Here is a 16,149-nt window from a genome sequence, read left to right on the forward strand (position 1 = left end):
CTGAGTTTCCCTTTAACTCATAACTCACCTACATCTCCTTGGTACACTGAACAATGAATCAAAAAGCTCACAGTCCAGAGCAGAGCTGAACAACATGAACAAATGTAATCTACCCAAACCGTGCAAATCATGCCTTGCCTTTAAACTGATTTGGTTATTTTACTATAATGAGCAAAAAAACATTTGAAAAGTGACTTCCAAGTTATTCCAGAGGTAAAATTTAGCACTTTATTTTAGAACTCCACTTCAATTCTTTCAAGAAAACATGCTATAAATTCAAGCTGGGTTTTGCTGAAATGCCCTTCAGGAAATGGCTTGTATTATCTGTAAAATGGGCCTATGGTAGTAAGAGAGAAAGAGTTTCCCATGGAGAGAATTCAGCAAAATATTAATGGTCTTAAGCCTCAAGTGGTCATCCCTTGCATCAGAAGCTGCCACAAGCTGTTGGTTCATGGGGTTTCATTTCTGTTAACAAAGCCAACACCTTTAAAATGATTGGTTATTGACTATCCATTCGGCAAGCTGTCTTGCCATCCCTGACTGCACACTGCTAAAGGTCTGCATTCATATTTCTACTTTCCTTGCTCCTTTAAACTTTTTCTTCCTCTTTGACTGAAAGTAAGCTTATGAGAAAGAAGAACATAGAGAGAAGACATTTCCCTGCAGCAACCATGTTTTCAAGCTAGACAATGTATTTTCACTTCCCCCACACACACATTACATGTTGTGTTAAACAAACAAACACCTAATTCTTGTAAATAGCCCTATGGCATCCCATCTGGCTCCAAACCAAAGATTTTCCCTAAGGACTTGCTGAGGCGGGTTCCAATCTGGAATCTATTTTCTTCTTAGTTGTGACAGACTGACTATGTGATCTATTTGCAAGGGAAACAATAAACAACAATTTACTAGTCCATCAAAAGTAAAAAGTCAATTAAAAATTTGTGAAATGCAGTTTCTTCAACTTCCCATTTTTGACATCTGCAATATTTTCTTCAATATCTTCCTATATCTTCCTATATCTGCCAAACCATTGCTTTTTATATAGATTTAAAGTCTTTTTATTCCAGTTAAAAAATTGTAACTGATCTCCAAGGCTAACAATGGTGGAACTTACTGCTTCCTTACTGCTGTTTAATTGCCGTAACACCACCAGGGCTCTGACAAAATGACTAAGATGTATTTAAAATGTTTACTTTTATGGTTTAACATCCTGGTGCTGTTCAAAAGCAGGAGATCTGAACCTTGGCTAGGAACACACTAACGGAAAGCAAAAACTACAAACTGCATTTTCTCTTGGTTAGGACAGTTGGCTGCATAGCACAGAAAAGAACTGTACAGTCCTAATTCCTTCTGCATGACACCTACTAAGCAGCAGAATGAGAAGTCACACCCCTAAACAGAAAGAGCTCCTTGCCTGCAACCTGCAGGTAATGTGATGAGGCTTCGAATAATGAAAATAAAGCCATGGTAATTTTACTAGCTTTCAAATACTACGTATTTTGAAGCCTCAAAGCAATCATCAGCCTCATAATATTTAGAAAAGAATATATATTTCACTGTATTCTTGAGTCATTTCTCTATAGGATATTTTGGAAGTACTGATGAAGGATAGCTTCACTCTGGGCAAATTATGCCTGAGAGATTTGGTGGCCTTCTATGATGAGATAGCATCACTGATGAACAAGGGAAGAGCAAGTGATGTTGACTACCTGGACTTGTGCAGTGTGACACCATCCACCATGACATGCTGATGTCCAAATTGGAAAGACGTGGATTTGATGGGCAGACCACTCAGTAGATAAGAAGTTGGTGTACTGATCACACACTAAGAGTGATTATCAATGGCTTGATGTTCAAGTGGAGACAAGTGATGAGTAGTGTTTTTGGGGAGTGGTACGGGGGCCAGTGCCACTTAACACTTCATCAATGGCATGGACAATGGGATCAAGTGCATCCTCAGCAAGTTTTCCAATGAAACCAAGCTGAGTGATGCAGCTGACACGCTGTCTAGAGGGACCTTGACAAGCTTGAGAGATGGGTCCATGCCAACCTCATTAAGTTTAACAAAGCCATTGGGTCAGGGCAATCCCAGGCACACATACAGGCCAAGCAGAGAATGGATCGAGAGTAGTTCTGAGGAGAAGGACATGAGAGCTCTGGTGGATGAGAAGCTCAATATGACCCAGCAGTGGGCACTTGCAGGCCAGAAAGACAAGCAAATCCCAGGCTGCATCAAAAGAAGTGTGGCCGGAGGAGGGTGGAAATGGAAACTGTTAGAAGAGGTACAAAAGAGGCCCACATGGAGAACAGAAGGCTCCAAGAAAATATTGTAGCAGCCTTCTGCTATCTGAGGGGGCCTACAGGATAGCTGGAGAGGCACTGTTTTCAAAGCCATGTCATGACAGAATGAGGGCTAATGACTTCAAAGTGGAAGAAGGTACATTTCAATTACACATTAGGAAGAAATTATTGACGATGAGGGTGATGAGGCACTGGAACAGTGAACTGGGTAACTGGCAGTAACTCAGTCATCTCAATTTTAATATATGGAGATACCAGAGAAATAAATTAACCCTTTTCTTTTGCAGACATTCAAGTTTCAGTAGACCTAAATATAATGATTTTGCTTTCAGATTTTGCTGTGTTTCACTCAATATTGGGGGGGAAGAGAGGATCCTACCCTCATGGCCTTTACATTTGGATTTAAATGTCCTTGTGTTTTGTCATCTTTCAGATGAGTTTGTTCATGTTTTTTACATTACCTTTCTGGATTTAAAACACATTTCAGGAACTTCCAGCTCAGTCTGTGTGTCCAAAGTTGCTTTTGGTTTTTTCTCTTGTGCAAATACATCCTTCACTGTCTGCATTGCTGTTAGCCAAACAGCAGAAACTAATTACAAGATTTAGTAGAAATCTTTTATTAAATTTCTCTGTCATTTGCTAAGGAGTTAGTTAAATCTCCCTGTAAAATTAATATCAAATCTCAAAAGTTGTGTAAATGCTTTCATTAACCAAAATCTTGGCCCTGTTTTATTAATTGGGTCTAAAAGCTTATGCAAAGCTTCACGAGCTTTGCCTATGAATTTTGTTCTTCACAATCACATTTCGAAGCAGTCCTTTAAAGGCTCACTGACTTTGTGATTTTTAATTCATTACTTCCCTCTAATTCAAGCTAGAATGAAAAATGCCTGCATTGAAATTCTTATGGACAGAAATCTTTTCCTCTGGAAATGATCTTGCTTCAAAGACACTCATTGATGCCTGACTTCTCACACATTTCACATTTTTCTCCTGTGAGGTAACAGTCATCTCTGCCATTTTAATTTTTATATTATAAACAGAGGATTATGACTGTAAGCAGGGATTAAGTGCTGGAGATGATAAAAAATAGCCTTAAACTGCTGAGAAGACACTTTAAAAATATAGGTTACAGACTATATGGAGAGTGTCAGTAAACAGCAGGCTTCTGGTGTGGTATTGCCTGAGTCTTTGCCATTTATACTCATCTGTTGTCAGCTCACTAGACCATGCAAAACTGCAAAATTCCAGTTAGCACATAAATTGGGAATGACCTGGTTTCCTTTGGTCATAAAATGTGGCTATAAAAGAATGAGTGCAATGTGACATGATGCATACTGTTACTTTTTTAGAATACTTTGCATCTGGAAGCTGAAATGTGAGCCTTTTGTGTGGGAGAAGTCATTGATCAGTTTGATGTCAGAACTGCTTACTGTACTGTAAAGGCTTTGTTCTCTTTTTCTGCCCTAGACTCTAGTATCAGACTGCATGACTGCAAAGCGACACAGAGCCCAACCATTTTCCATCACCTCCTCAAATGCTGCAATGATGTTCTGCAATAACTGAAAAATCACTCATTATTAGTCCATGACTATAGTGTTCTAACTGAGAGACTAGGATTCAATGCCTGTTTCAGAGACACATGAAAAATCACAGAATGTTAGGAGTTGGAAGGGACCTCAAAAAGTCATCCAGCCCTCCTCCCCTGCCAGAGCAGGATCACCTACAGCAGATCACACAGAAACACATCCAGATGGGTCTTGAATATCTCTAGAGAAGACTCCACAACCCCCCTGGGCAGCCTGTTCCAGTTTTCTGTCACCCTCACAGTGAAAAAATTTTCTTCATGTTTTCATGGAACTTCCTATGCCTCAGCTTCCACCCTTTGCCCCTTGTCCTGTCATTGGGCATCACCAAGCAAAGCCTGGCTCCATCCTCTGGGCACTCACCTTTTACATATTTGTAAACACGAATGAGGTCACCCCTCAGCCTCCTCCAGGCTAAAGAGCCCCAGCTCCCTTACCCTCTCCTCATAAGGAAGACATTTAGCTCCCTTAATTATTTTCGTGCCTCTGCACTGGACTCTCTAAAGCAGTTCCCTGAGGTCCTTCTGCACTGAGGGGTCCAAAACTGGACACAATATTCCAGATGCAGCCTCACCAGGGCAGAGAGGAGGGGGAGGAGAACCTCTCTGACCTGCTAACCACAGCCCTTCTAATACACCCCAGAATGGCATTGGCCTTCTCAGCCACAAGAGCACATTGCTGGCTCATGGGCATCCTTCCATCCACTAGGACCCCCAGGTCCCTTTCCCCTTCACTGCCCTCTAGCAGGTCAGTCCCCAACCCATACTGGTCAATGGTTCTTTCCCAGGTGCAAGACTCTACACTTGCCCTTGCTAAATTTCATTCAATTTCTTCCTGCCCAACTCTCCAGCCTGTCCAAGTCTCCTTGAATGGCAGCACAGCCCTCCAGGGGTGAAGGATAACACATTACCAGGTGAGGAATCCCAACCATCAAAATGATTGACTTTTAAGTACCACCATTCAATCCACCTAGATATACCAACAACTGTCTCTCCATGTTTTATCTTCCACAAGTTTGAGGAAATGTTTCCCATTTACTTCAGTGTTTTCACAGACTCTCAATCTTTGGTGCATCACTTCTCTAATCAAAAGAACATGGCCTCTCCTAATAGCTGCTAACTATTGCATATATGGATTTTTCTGAGCATTTTGCTAATACTAAAACTCTGTGAAGTGGTTCATCAATCACACCTAAGTCAAACTGATGGTAGAAATGGAAAGATTAACAAGCAGGTAGGTAAGGCCACTTCAGGAAGAATATCACCTTAACAGCATTGAAATTGAAGTATGGAATGGACAACAGATTTGAAAAAATCCTTGCTCAGTACTTCACTGTCAGTGGAGATGCCTGACTGGAGAACGCCACTGTGTACGTACAGAGGAGTTGTCAAAAGGGTATTCTCTAGAAAGGGCACATTCCTCTCAGCCTGCTCTCACAAAGAGCCTGGATATTGCTACTCACAAGTAACACTGCAAAGCCAGAGGGTTTTGTTGAACAAAACAAGACACAAGGAAGCTAATGTTTTCTCAGTTTGTCTAAATTCAGAGAAGTGGAGTTGAATTGGAAGGGCAACGAGGTATTTTCTCAGTCCACCTGCAGCTCTATGAATTTTAATTGCTATTCAGATTGTGAGAACTTCACTTTATACAGTCATTAACCTCATGCAAATAAATAATAATGCTCAGGAACATGATTAATGTACTGACATACATTTTTCAATCAGCATACTCCTGAGTCATCTCTAGAATATATCACATAAATAAAAAGAGCTCTGCACAGTATAGAACAACACTACAAGGGAAGTTCTGACTTTTATGCCTGAGCTTACTGTCTAAATTTAACCTGTCAAAGTACAAACTTAAGATTTAAGATACCTAATTTGCTCTACTTCAAAGGAAGTTAAGACAGCTGAGCCATGAGTATGCAATCACCTGGGTCTCTATCTGCATAAAAGGCAAGGTTTTAGGTAAAGCCTTTACAGCATTTACCCATGCTATGAGTTTGAATTTTAAGAAAAGCATTTTGCATATATTAAATAAGCTGCCATCAGTGTTAAGTGGCTGCTGAACTTCATAATTTCCTCATTCTTACCACCAGTTTCTTTTTCACCAAATGAGGTATTCAACATTTTTCATGCTTTTATGTGTATGTTTGTGTTCACACATTTCTGACTCACAGGACATTTCCTTGGTTGATACGTTTTATAGTATGAGGATTATCATACTTCAGTTGTGGAGTCACTTGCCATTGGAATGGGCTGCCCAGAGAGGTGGTAGAGTCACCATCCCTGGAGGTGTTCAAGAGGGGATTGGACGTGGCACTTGGTGCCATGGTCTAGTCACGAGGTCTATGGTGACAGGTTGGACTCTATGATCTTTGAGGTCTCTTCCAACCTTGGGGATACTGTGATACTGTGATATTGTGTGATAACATTGGCCTGTATTCTCATTTACACTGGACTACTTAACCCACATCAAAATGTAATAGGATCTCAAAATTAATGTATCAGAGACCTAAAGTGCCTCTATCTTCTTGTATAATAACAATCAATAAGGACATTCACACAATATATTGTATGTATTAATACATTAATATATATTAATATTATAATATACAACAATGCTTGTAATCTCAAGAAGGGATTGGACATGGCACTTGGTGCCATGGTTCAGTCATGAGGCCTGTGGTAATGGGTTGGACTTGATGATCTTTGAGGTCTCTTCCAACCTTGGTGATAGTGTGATACCCCTAATGTATATATTAATAGATTACTGTATATATATAAGATATATACAGTATGTATAGTATCTATATATACTGTATAAATATATTACTGTATATTAAAACAATTATATAACAATACCTTTAATATACCTAGTAATTTATAATATAATCGAATATTACAGAACTTGTATACAATGACTCTGCTAACAACAAAGAATAATGTTCAAATTTTAGACCAGCTGTTTCTTTCCAGCTCTTGTTCAGAAAACAACTTCACAGAAGTTCTTAATAGACTAGAAATGTGAAACTGGGAAATTGCACTCTTATTTTAAAAAAAGGCAAATCCCAGAGCTGCAGTGAAACACAGATCATAAGGTTTTGTTTCTACTTCCTAAGTAGATGACTATTCAGGTATGCTGTGGTTTCTGGTAAGATCTTTGCATGTGTGATTTCAGATGTGTTTCTCAGAAAAACTTCCTGCCATTTTTTAATTTACCTAAATTACAGCACAATAGAGTTGCAATTACTTTCAAGTTTATGTTCCTTACCAGGAAGGGGGTTTGGACATTTCTATAGTTTTGGTAAGAACAGAAATAAAATACAGTTCCAGTGTTTCCAATGTTCAGAAAAGAGACCTTCTCAGAGACTGTCTCTGTTCCCACATCTTCTCTCACAATACTGCTCTGAAGCAACTCTCGGAGAAATGGGTGCATGAGAGGAGGCATATTAGATAAATAGAGATTTAACTATTGCACTAAACACATCATGTCTCTGTCTAAGCGAAAGGTGTCACCTATGTCAACAAACTCGAGGTTAGCATTAAAGCTGCAGCAGGACAGGACACAGCTGCCACATGCTTACAGTTCTAGAAGAATGGTTTTGCATTTTGCAGTGTAAGCTACAGTACTGTTAGTGGCTGGGCTGGGGCCACATTAGAAGATTCACACATGCCTCTACAACCTGCCACCAGCCTTGCACTGCAGCACAGATGTGCTGTACAGCTCTTGTGCAGTTACCTCACTTCAGGACCATAAGAATACCAACCAGATGCCAACTGGAAGGTAATCCTCCATTATATATCCACCCAAGAGCACTAGAGGATTATCTCCAGCAGTGGTCATTAAAGGTGTATCTCGCAGTGATACCATGAATCACACATCGGCAGGTAAACTAGCTGGAAGAAAATTAAGTTCTAAATTATGTTGGTCAGTACTCTTTCGCAAGAACCAAGCAGCATGTTATCTGGTTGGGAATAATCATAATACCCAAACCAACAGCATTCTTTGCAGGAGTTGGCAGTAGAGTGGAATATGGATAATCAGCAGTAATTATTCATCTGGCCCTTTTAATGTCTTTCGAGTATACTTTGTCCAAGGTTAAAACAGTCAGGAGGGGACCAATTATGTTCTTTTGTGGAACACAAAATGTTTAAGAGAAGAAAAACAAAACCAGTAACAGCTGCAGCTCAATGTGGTAAAAACAAATAATTCTGTCATTATTTTAAAGAAATGTCTTAGAACTTGGGGACTTAATGTTCTTGCTTCTGCAAGAAGACAGGGACACGAAAGGCAATAAAACTGGTGAATGAGTATTTTTTGTGTTAGGATGCACTCAGAAGGCCTTCAAAAGAATTCTATAAAACTAGAAAATTATGCAGTGTTTCCAAATGTTACCTAATCCATAATGGAAATAAATAATGGAGTTACTTGGGGAAAAGATAAATTGCCAGTGAAGTGCAACAGTTCATGAAAAACCCTGAGGCTTGATGTCATTCTAGACAGTTCTGTTCAGAAGACAGCTTTGAGCCTGTCTCCACAGAAACTTGAACTCTTTTTTCAAGGACTCCAACACCTCCACTCGCTGTGCCCTCCGTTGTGTTGAGGTAATGCCTGACTGACCTCTCAGCCTCAAAACACCGTATCAAAGGTATCTTGCCACAGGGACTCTGTCTTCAGAGAAATATACATAACAGTCACCATCACACAATCCAAGCTTTTATGAAATTTTCCTGAAATACAGAAAATAGGATGAGTAAAACTGCTGTCATTACAGAAATGCAGGAATGCAGTAGCAGATCCCCACACCAGCACAACCCTGAAATGTGGCACACACCAGCATCCATCTTTGCATTCTAATTTTCACAGTAAGGAAACCCAGATGCCTGGCTGGAATTAGTGTACCACAGAAGCTTCTAACTCTAGACAAGCAGGAGGCTAGGGTCCTAGAACACACCCCAGAGGGTAAGCACAGACACCACTACAAAGTTTATTTATGAACCCTAAAGCTGCTGTTGACTCCTTTGAAGTCAGTAGAACAAAAGGTAAAGTCACCACTGGCTCTCAAATGTATGAATAATCTAACTTGAATTTGGTGTACAAGCTCTAAGAATTTGAAAAACTGTTTGCAGGATTTTAGTAACTTTAGTAATTGTGTTTATGATCACACACTCCTATAAAAATACATCCCTTAAGTTTCACTACAGGCTTCCTTCATACCAACCACCAAAATTCCTTAACAAAAATAGAGTCTTATGGAAGCAAATTCAGAATCAGAGTCCATAAGTGCCTCTGCAAAATATACAGTAGTCTATCTCTGCAAACTCTTCAGCAAGTTCTCTCTACAGTAACTGATGTTAGAAATCCTTACTCAGCATTTCTTCTTTTTAAAATTATTTTTAATAATAAGCTGTGCAAATTATAAAGTCACTGATGTTTGTAATTCATTTGAGATCAATAAATCAGTGAATGTTCAGAAAGGTTTCTGGTGTTTTCCTGGGCAGGCTGACAGTTCTCTCCCTCCTATTTAAAACAGACCTGAGCAGTGATGAGCGGTGGGGGCTTCCTTGTGTTTGGTTTTGTGATTGGGATATTGTATTTCAGACAGCAACATGTACCACTCTGCAAGGACTGAGCTAATCAAGTGCTAATTGAGTCTAGCACCTCTAAAGAGGTAATTCACCCACACCGTCTCCCACCAGAAACTGCAATGATTATTAGCACAGAAAGGACTGGTTATTTAGTGGTCACATAAGACTGTCATAAGTATTTTTTAGTGAGACCAGAAAGACAGAGGGCAAATAAGGATATGAGTGGTTTTAATGGCTGATTAAATGTAGGTAGCTTGAGCTCCTCTCATGCTGTGGATGTTGTATGCTGCAGTCACGCTTTTCACCACCAGCCTGCACTGGGATGATAATCAGCCTCGATGAAAACTCATTAGCTCCACAGCAATGAGTCCTCCACTGCTGAAGCTTGGTGCTGTTCTTAGCACCATGGCAATGATCTCTAACTGGATGTCCCAAACTCTTCCATCTCTGGTAGGACTAAATACCACCAGAATAACCACCTCAGATACTCTAGTAAGTAGCTGTGATGTGTTGCAAGCCATCTTAATGCAGAAGTAGTATTTAAGTGCCAGCAAAAGCTTTAGGTTTTTGCCTCTTTGTCAATCTGTTTTTAAACTACCAATCTTCCTATCACCAATTAATGCATGCTTCTTTTGGGCATCGTAAGACTGCATATTGGTGTGTATGTTGTGGTCTTACTATAAAAGAAAATATTTTAAAATAGCATCCTTAAATATTTAAGAACAAATGCCTTCATCTTGAGCATGAAATGCTAAAAATAGAACAGCAATGTAATTTCATTTGTCTAGACTTTTTTTTCCCTATGTTTACTGTTCCAGAAAAATATACTGCATTATTAAGAAAACAAAAAATCTGGCAGTAGGTTTCTCTGTGTCTAAATAATGTTATATATTGGCTGTTCACTGCAATAAGCAAAGGGTCTGATTCTTTCCTGTTTTTCTGTTTTGGAGTACAATTAAGCAAATGAATTGCTATTACAAACAAAACAGAATTGGTACTAGGAGGCTGGGTACTAGAATTTTAGAACGGCTGATGATAATACAAATGAAACAAATGATACTTTATATCGTTGATGCCTATGCACAGCAGCCTCTGCTAATGAAGACTGACAGAAAAGCCATGATTAACCACTCATGAGAAGACTAAAACCTGAAGGAATACTTTAATTGGACAAGACTGGTATCCATAAATTAAACTACAGTGTCTTTTTCCTGAGTATTTAGTGAAACATTCTGTGTATCTTTTTGTGCAAATGTAACCAGATGTTTACATAATAGTATGTTATGTAAAATGTTAAATGTATATTTAACTATTCACACAGTATTTTGCTATACTCAGAACTCAGGTCTTTAGTTGTAAATAATGATGTGTTTACTAATCAACATTTGATTAACTGAATATGCGCATGCAGAAAATCACTGCATATAGACTTTGAATGTTACTACTTTAAATTTGATTAAATGAATGTGTAAGAAAGAATTATGTTGTGGTTTAGAGCAGCAGGAAGGTGAGAAGACAAGGAAAAGCTCTATTTTGCTCTCCCTAAATGTAATGTGCTCACTGAACTACACTACATATATTGCTAGTTCCTGTGGCAATATGGCAGTACAAGTACTAAATTTCCCTGCCACATTTAAATCCAAGTTTAATGTTGCAGCTGAGTAACTGCAAAGTATACATATTTGTATACACACACACGCGTGTTTATGTATATTAACATCTTCAGATCCCAAGTAGTGTAAACTGTCATGCTTCCCTTGCCTACAACAGAGCACCACTGATGTAACTGTCTCCTAAGCCTTATTTCAATAATGTTCTTTGCAGTTGTCCAGTTGGAGTTTTACACAGATTCTGTGTTTCAAGAGGGGTAGAAGGAGTGCCAGTAGAGCTGGGGAAACAATCACAAAAACCTGATTATCTGATCTTAGCAACATCTGCCAAGTTTATTAAAAACAAAAAAAATCAAACGTGGGGTTTTTTTGCATAAAACCAAGTACCACAAATCTACTGTCCTACACTAAACATCAGATGTTGGCTGAGAGACTTTATGCCCCAGGTGCTCCATTACACTGAGATCATTGATGTTTTTTAACTGCCAGCAAGAGTTTTCCACTGGCAGCTTGTCCAGCAATCAGCACAGCACATGCACTTCTCCAGAAGTTCTCTTCTAGCACATACACAGCTTATAAAATGTGTATATTGTACCGGGGGGGGGAGGAGGGGGGGAGGGGAAGAAAATAAAACCAAAGCAAACAAACAAACAATAACCCAAATCAAAACCAAACCACCCTCCCAATTTCCTCCCTTCATCTGTAAGAATTACACAAGGATTTGGGGTTAGGGGGAGTGCTTTTTCTTTTGAGTTCTGTTCTGGTCCCAGGATGGAAGTTGCAAGATCAACTGAAAAACTCTGTTTCTATTTAAGCAACCATCTGTGACTGCCATTTGCCCTGTCACTAGTCACAACGGGCAGAACTGTCACAATTTTATCAAATACATAAAACTGCAAGTGAAGTACTAAATCTTCTGGAGGTATACGAAGTGAGTCTGTGGACAGCAGCCTGTCAAGGCTGTTTGCGTTCCCCAGATATTCAAGAACTAGCATGATTTTTTACCATTGCTGTTCTCCGCTTGTTATTTCTTTCCTTGTTTGTTTACTAAGGCTTGTCAGCACTAAGCCCATATTTGAAGAGCAGACTCAGTAGCTTCTGTAAGATTTTGACACTTTCTAGCTCTTTCCCTGCATGGCACAGCAGCTTCTGCTGGAGGTAGGGTTTAAATGTCAAACTACCAAAAAATGGGGGGGGGGGGGGGGGGGGGGGCGGGAAGCAAAGTGCACCTACATGCACATGCTTGTTCCATGGTTTAGTCATGAGGTCTGTGGTGACAGGTTGGACTGGATGATCTTTGAGGTCCCTTCCAACCTTGATGATTCTGTGTGTGTGATTCTCTGTGACCACTTCTATTGCCCATCCTAATTAATGAAGAAACTCTAATGACCCTAATGCAGGGAACCACTGGATATCATAAAGAACTGCAGAACTACCGTGTGAGCACTGCTTTGTGCAGGGGTAAGCCAACAACCATCCACATGTACTGGGCCTGCCAGTCACTCACTGTGAGAAATATTCCCCAAATAGCAGCTACTTAGCAAGAAGGTATCTGCTCAGTTAATCAATAAAGTGGTTTGGTTTTGTTCCTTATATAAAGCCAAGAGAGAGACTCATAACATCACTAGAATATATAAGTACCTTTGATAACACAGCCTGGATTATAGTAGCTTTTCTATAGACTGTGCATGATCCTAGTATCTCATACATTCTCCATTGGACAAAACTTATGTGAATGAAGTAAAACCAGTTGCTACCAACTAAACGTAGCAGGTATGATGCTCTAGTATCACAAGTTTGTAATAAACTCATATTAAGCATTTCTGTCCTAAAGGAATTATTATCACAAGCTCTAGGTTCCTGAGCATGTTCCTGAACTTCAACAAAAGTTCTGTTTCCTCGCTCTTGCGTAACAGTCTAGGCGTAAGTTCTACAGAGAATCATGGAGACTACCAGAGCCAACAGACCTTACACTTCACAAGGGTTACCTGCCTTGTACTTCATTTGTTCAAGCTCACCATTTTAGGAGCTGCTCAAAGCCAATTTAAATTGTCTCTGCAGATGTAATTTTGTTTAGCTTTTATTGTTCTCCATGTCTTAAACTAGATTCCTTTTGCCCTAAAAATTAAAGTGAAAAGAACACCACAGAAGCAGTATAATTTAACACTGACCTCTGGATACACCTTTCTAGCAAACCCTAAGGCAAGTTCAGCGGTGCTCTTTTTACAGTCATCTAAGTTATGACACTGGATTTCTTTGCAAGAGGTGAACAATACAATTGCGATTTTTCAGTTAACTCCGCAGCAGAAGAGGTCACTGCTATCCTCCATGACTTCTACAGAAGGCTGTGAAAAGTCTGTGCTCTTTTCTAAACCCAGTCTACAGAGATACTGCACCTCTTCTGAGGCGAGGAACTCTGCAACTTATTCTGCACCAAGCTGCCAGTATAGCATCAATATCAAAGCTTGCCAGTCTAAATATCACTCTCTGTGCTGACACTGAGTACAGTTTTATAATAGAAATAGTAATTGATTCCAATTGTCTCCAGACCAAAATTACTTCAGTGGCATCTATTAGCATTTGTGGCATGAAATTCAGTAGTGTATTCTACATTATTAGAAAATAATAATGCACAATATTGACCTTAAATTACAGTTTCAAATGAAAAAAAAAAAATCACTTGTGTCCATTAGTTTTAATTCCATCAATTTAATCTTTTCAATCATCTAATTCTATTGCTTCCTCTCATTCTTATGATGTGTACTTCATACATCCCATTAAACAGACATATCTGGTCTCAAAAGGTATGCACAAACTTTAAATGCAGTGCAGCATTAGCCTTGCTTTTCCTTCTCAGTTGTATTTGGTGTAAAGAAGAACAGGTTAGGAATTTCCAGCATTATTCTGTTCCGGTGAAGGGGACACAGTTGCCCTGTTTCTTGCTATGATCCCAATCCACCTAAACAAACCAGACACTTCTCAGCACTACCCAGCAAGCCTTTCTTCCCTTTGGTGTATGTGCAGTAGAGGGCAATGGAGAACAGTTTCCTGACTACTGCATCTTTTAAGAGCAAACCTGCTAACCCACATCCCCAGCTGCTTCTGAGCCAGTTCCCAAGGTGTGAGTCAAATACACTCTGCTGGCTTTGGTGTTTTATCTTTGTTCTTTTCTGTCCTTGTGGTTTCCGCGAGTCTGAAGTAAAAAGCTGGAAGGACCTGTTTGTTCTTTACTGGTGGCAAACTGTAACATCCACTTGAAAAGCATTAAATCCGCTAGTTTATGCTGAATCACAAGAAGAAATATGTTCCTATCCACCCTAGAAATGTGTGCTGGACACTGCCAGAAAACTATCAGAGAGGCAGGAGATACAACAAAACTGTATGAAATCACCAATCTAATTAGTTAAGAAACTAGTAAATGTCAATCAGGCAGGAGGAATCTCATTGTAAACATACTGAAAAAATAAAAATATGTTGAAGTAATGGGTTTTCAAAACACATAAACCCCCCAATTATCTTAATCATTTTGTTGTTACAGACTCAGGTTAGCCCCAAGGAAGGGTGGCAAGTTTATAGCTCAGCCCAGGATCCTGATGGCCGTTGCATTTGCACTGTTGTTGCACCGGAACAAAATCTGTGTTCGAGAGATGCCAAAAGCAGGCAACTCAGGCAACTGCTAGAGAAGGTAAGTCTTCCAAAAAAAATTCCACCTTCTAATCACTAAACCTCCCATGGAATTCCACTCCTCTCTAATACATAATGGATAGATAACTGAGTTATCTAATAAAAGTATTTCTTCAGGGTATATCCCCTACCTGTGTTCTCAGCACTGCTCATTATTTATCTGTTTTCCTGACAGACACACCTTTCCCAACCCATGCCACTTATCTCTAGCAAACTGAAGTTGCATCTTCCTTCTTGTTCACTACTCACAAATTCTTCCTTACACACAGATAGGACTGGTTATTCTGTGTAAAAACAGTTGCAAATCTCACCTCAAGCTACCTGCTTGCTGTGGGGCTTAAACTATAGCTTCTGCTTCAATCGTATGAGATGCTTGAAGGTCGTTACATGTTTCTTATCAACAAACAACAAGATGTAGGCATCATGGCATCTGCAAAGCAGCCTGTACAGAGAAGAAAGTTCTAATTTTCTTTCAATTGTTCTTCTTTCAGATAATACTGTCTTCATTCTCTTGGTGGTACAGATTTGCCCCAAAGAATCCCATTCTGATTTCCAGTATTCACTATTGCCCATATAGTAAAACCAGTGATCTGTTATTTCAGTATTTTTCTAGCTATAGAAAAATCACTCCACTATGAAATACCATCAGATCCCCACAGATCTTACTTAAACAATTGTGAACTACAGCAGGGACTTAGTTTCAGGTTGTGACAGAGACCATAACATGAGATGCAGGGGGAGGGCACTGATGAACCATTACACAGAGGAGGAGCTGCCTCCCCTCATGCTGTCTACTTATCAGAGGACTTCAGTCCCCAGAGCATTTACCCTCCCAACACTAAAATATTCAAATAAAAAAAACCCCTTCCTGAATAATACACTAGTTTCAAACATGAATGGGAGTTCAAACATTGCATATTCTTGCAAACAACAGGACTACTGCCAACTTTGTGAGGGTTTGGTTTTGTTGGTTTGGTTTTTTTTTTCACTTGAGCCAAACCTTCAGGCTGGTGTTTGATACATTTATAGCAATCTACTTTATTCACGTTTGGGGAAAACAAAACACATATTGAACTAGAATAACTGCACTTGCAGAATGTATCACTTTTATGACTGACAAAGGCTTTGCTTATATAACAGATACTTTTATATATATATAAATATATATATTTTATATCTCTATATATATATAATTTACTCTAGATGACAGTCTTGTCTTGTGGTAAAAGTGCTTGTTATAGCTACAAAGTAACTTACTCTACAAAAGTTACTTCAACATTCTCTACTCTTGGGGGGACGGGAGGGGAGGAAGTGGGTTTCTACCAATGAGACAATTGGATACAATTTTTAATTTTATATCTACTTAAAAAATCATGA

At 39.3% G+C, this 16,149-nt stretch overlaps 1 protein-coding gene and 1 long non-coding RNA gene across 3 annotated transcripts in view; one reads left to right on the forward strand and one right to left on the reverse strand.

Moving 5' to 3' along the window:
- The window catches only part of OLFM3 (olfactomedin 3), a 50,321-nt gene that overhangs the window by 21,087 nt on the left and 13,085 nt on the right, over nucleotides 1-16,149 (forward strand). For both annotated transcript variants that reach the window (XM_068141002.1, XM_068141003.1), the window contains exon 2: nucleotides 14,627-14,773. In XM_068141002.1, the coding sequence (XP_067997103.1) occupies nucleotides 14,627-14,773 (147 nt within the window). The remainder of the gene's footprint in view (nucleotides 1-14,626; nucleotides 14,774-16,149) is intronic.
- The window catches only part of LOC137442370 (uncharacterized), a 151,489-nt gene that overhangs the window by 15,861 nt on the left and 119,479 nt on the right, over nucleotides 1-16,149 (reverse strand). The window lies entirely within an intron of this gene.

Source organism: Melanerpes formicivorus, unplaced genomic scaffold (genome assembly GCF_026170545.1).
Source record: "Melanerpes formicivorus ecotype bairdi unplaced genomic scaffold, bMelFor1.0.p_v2 SCAF_7, whole genome shotgun sequence".
In the NCBI taxonomy this organism is placed as follows: domain Eukaryota; kingdom Metazoa; phylum Chordata; class Aves; order Piciformes; family Picidae; genus Melanerpes; species Melanerpes formicivorus.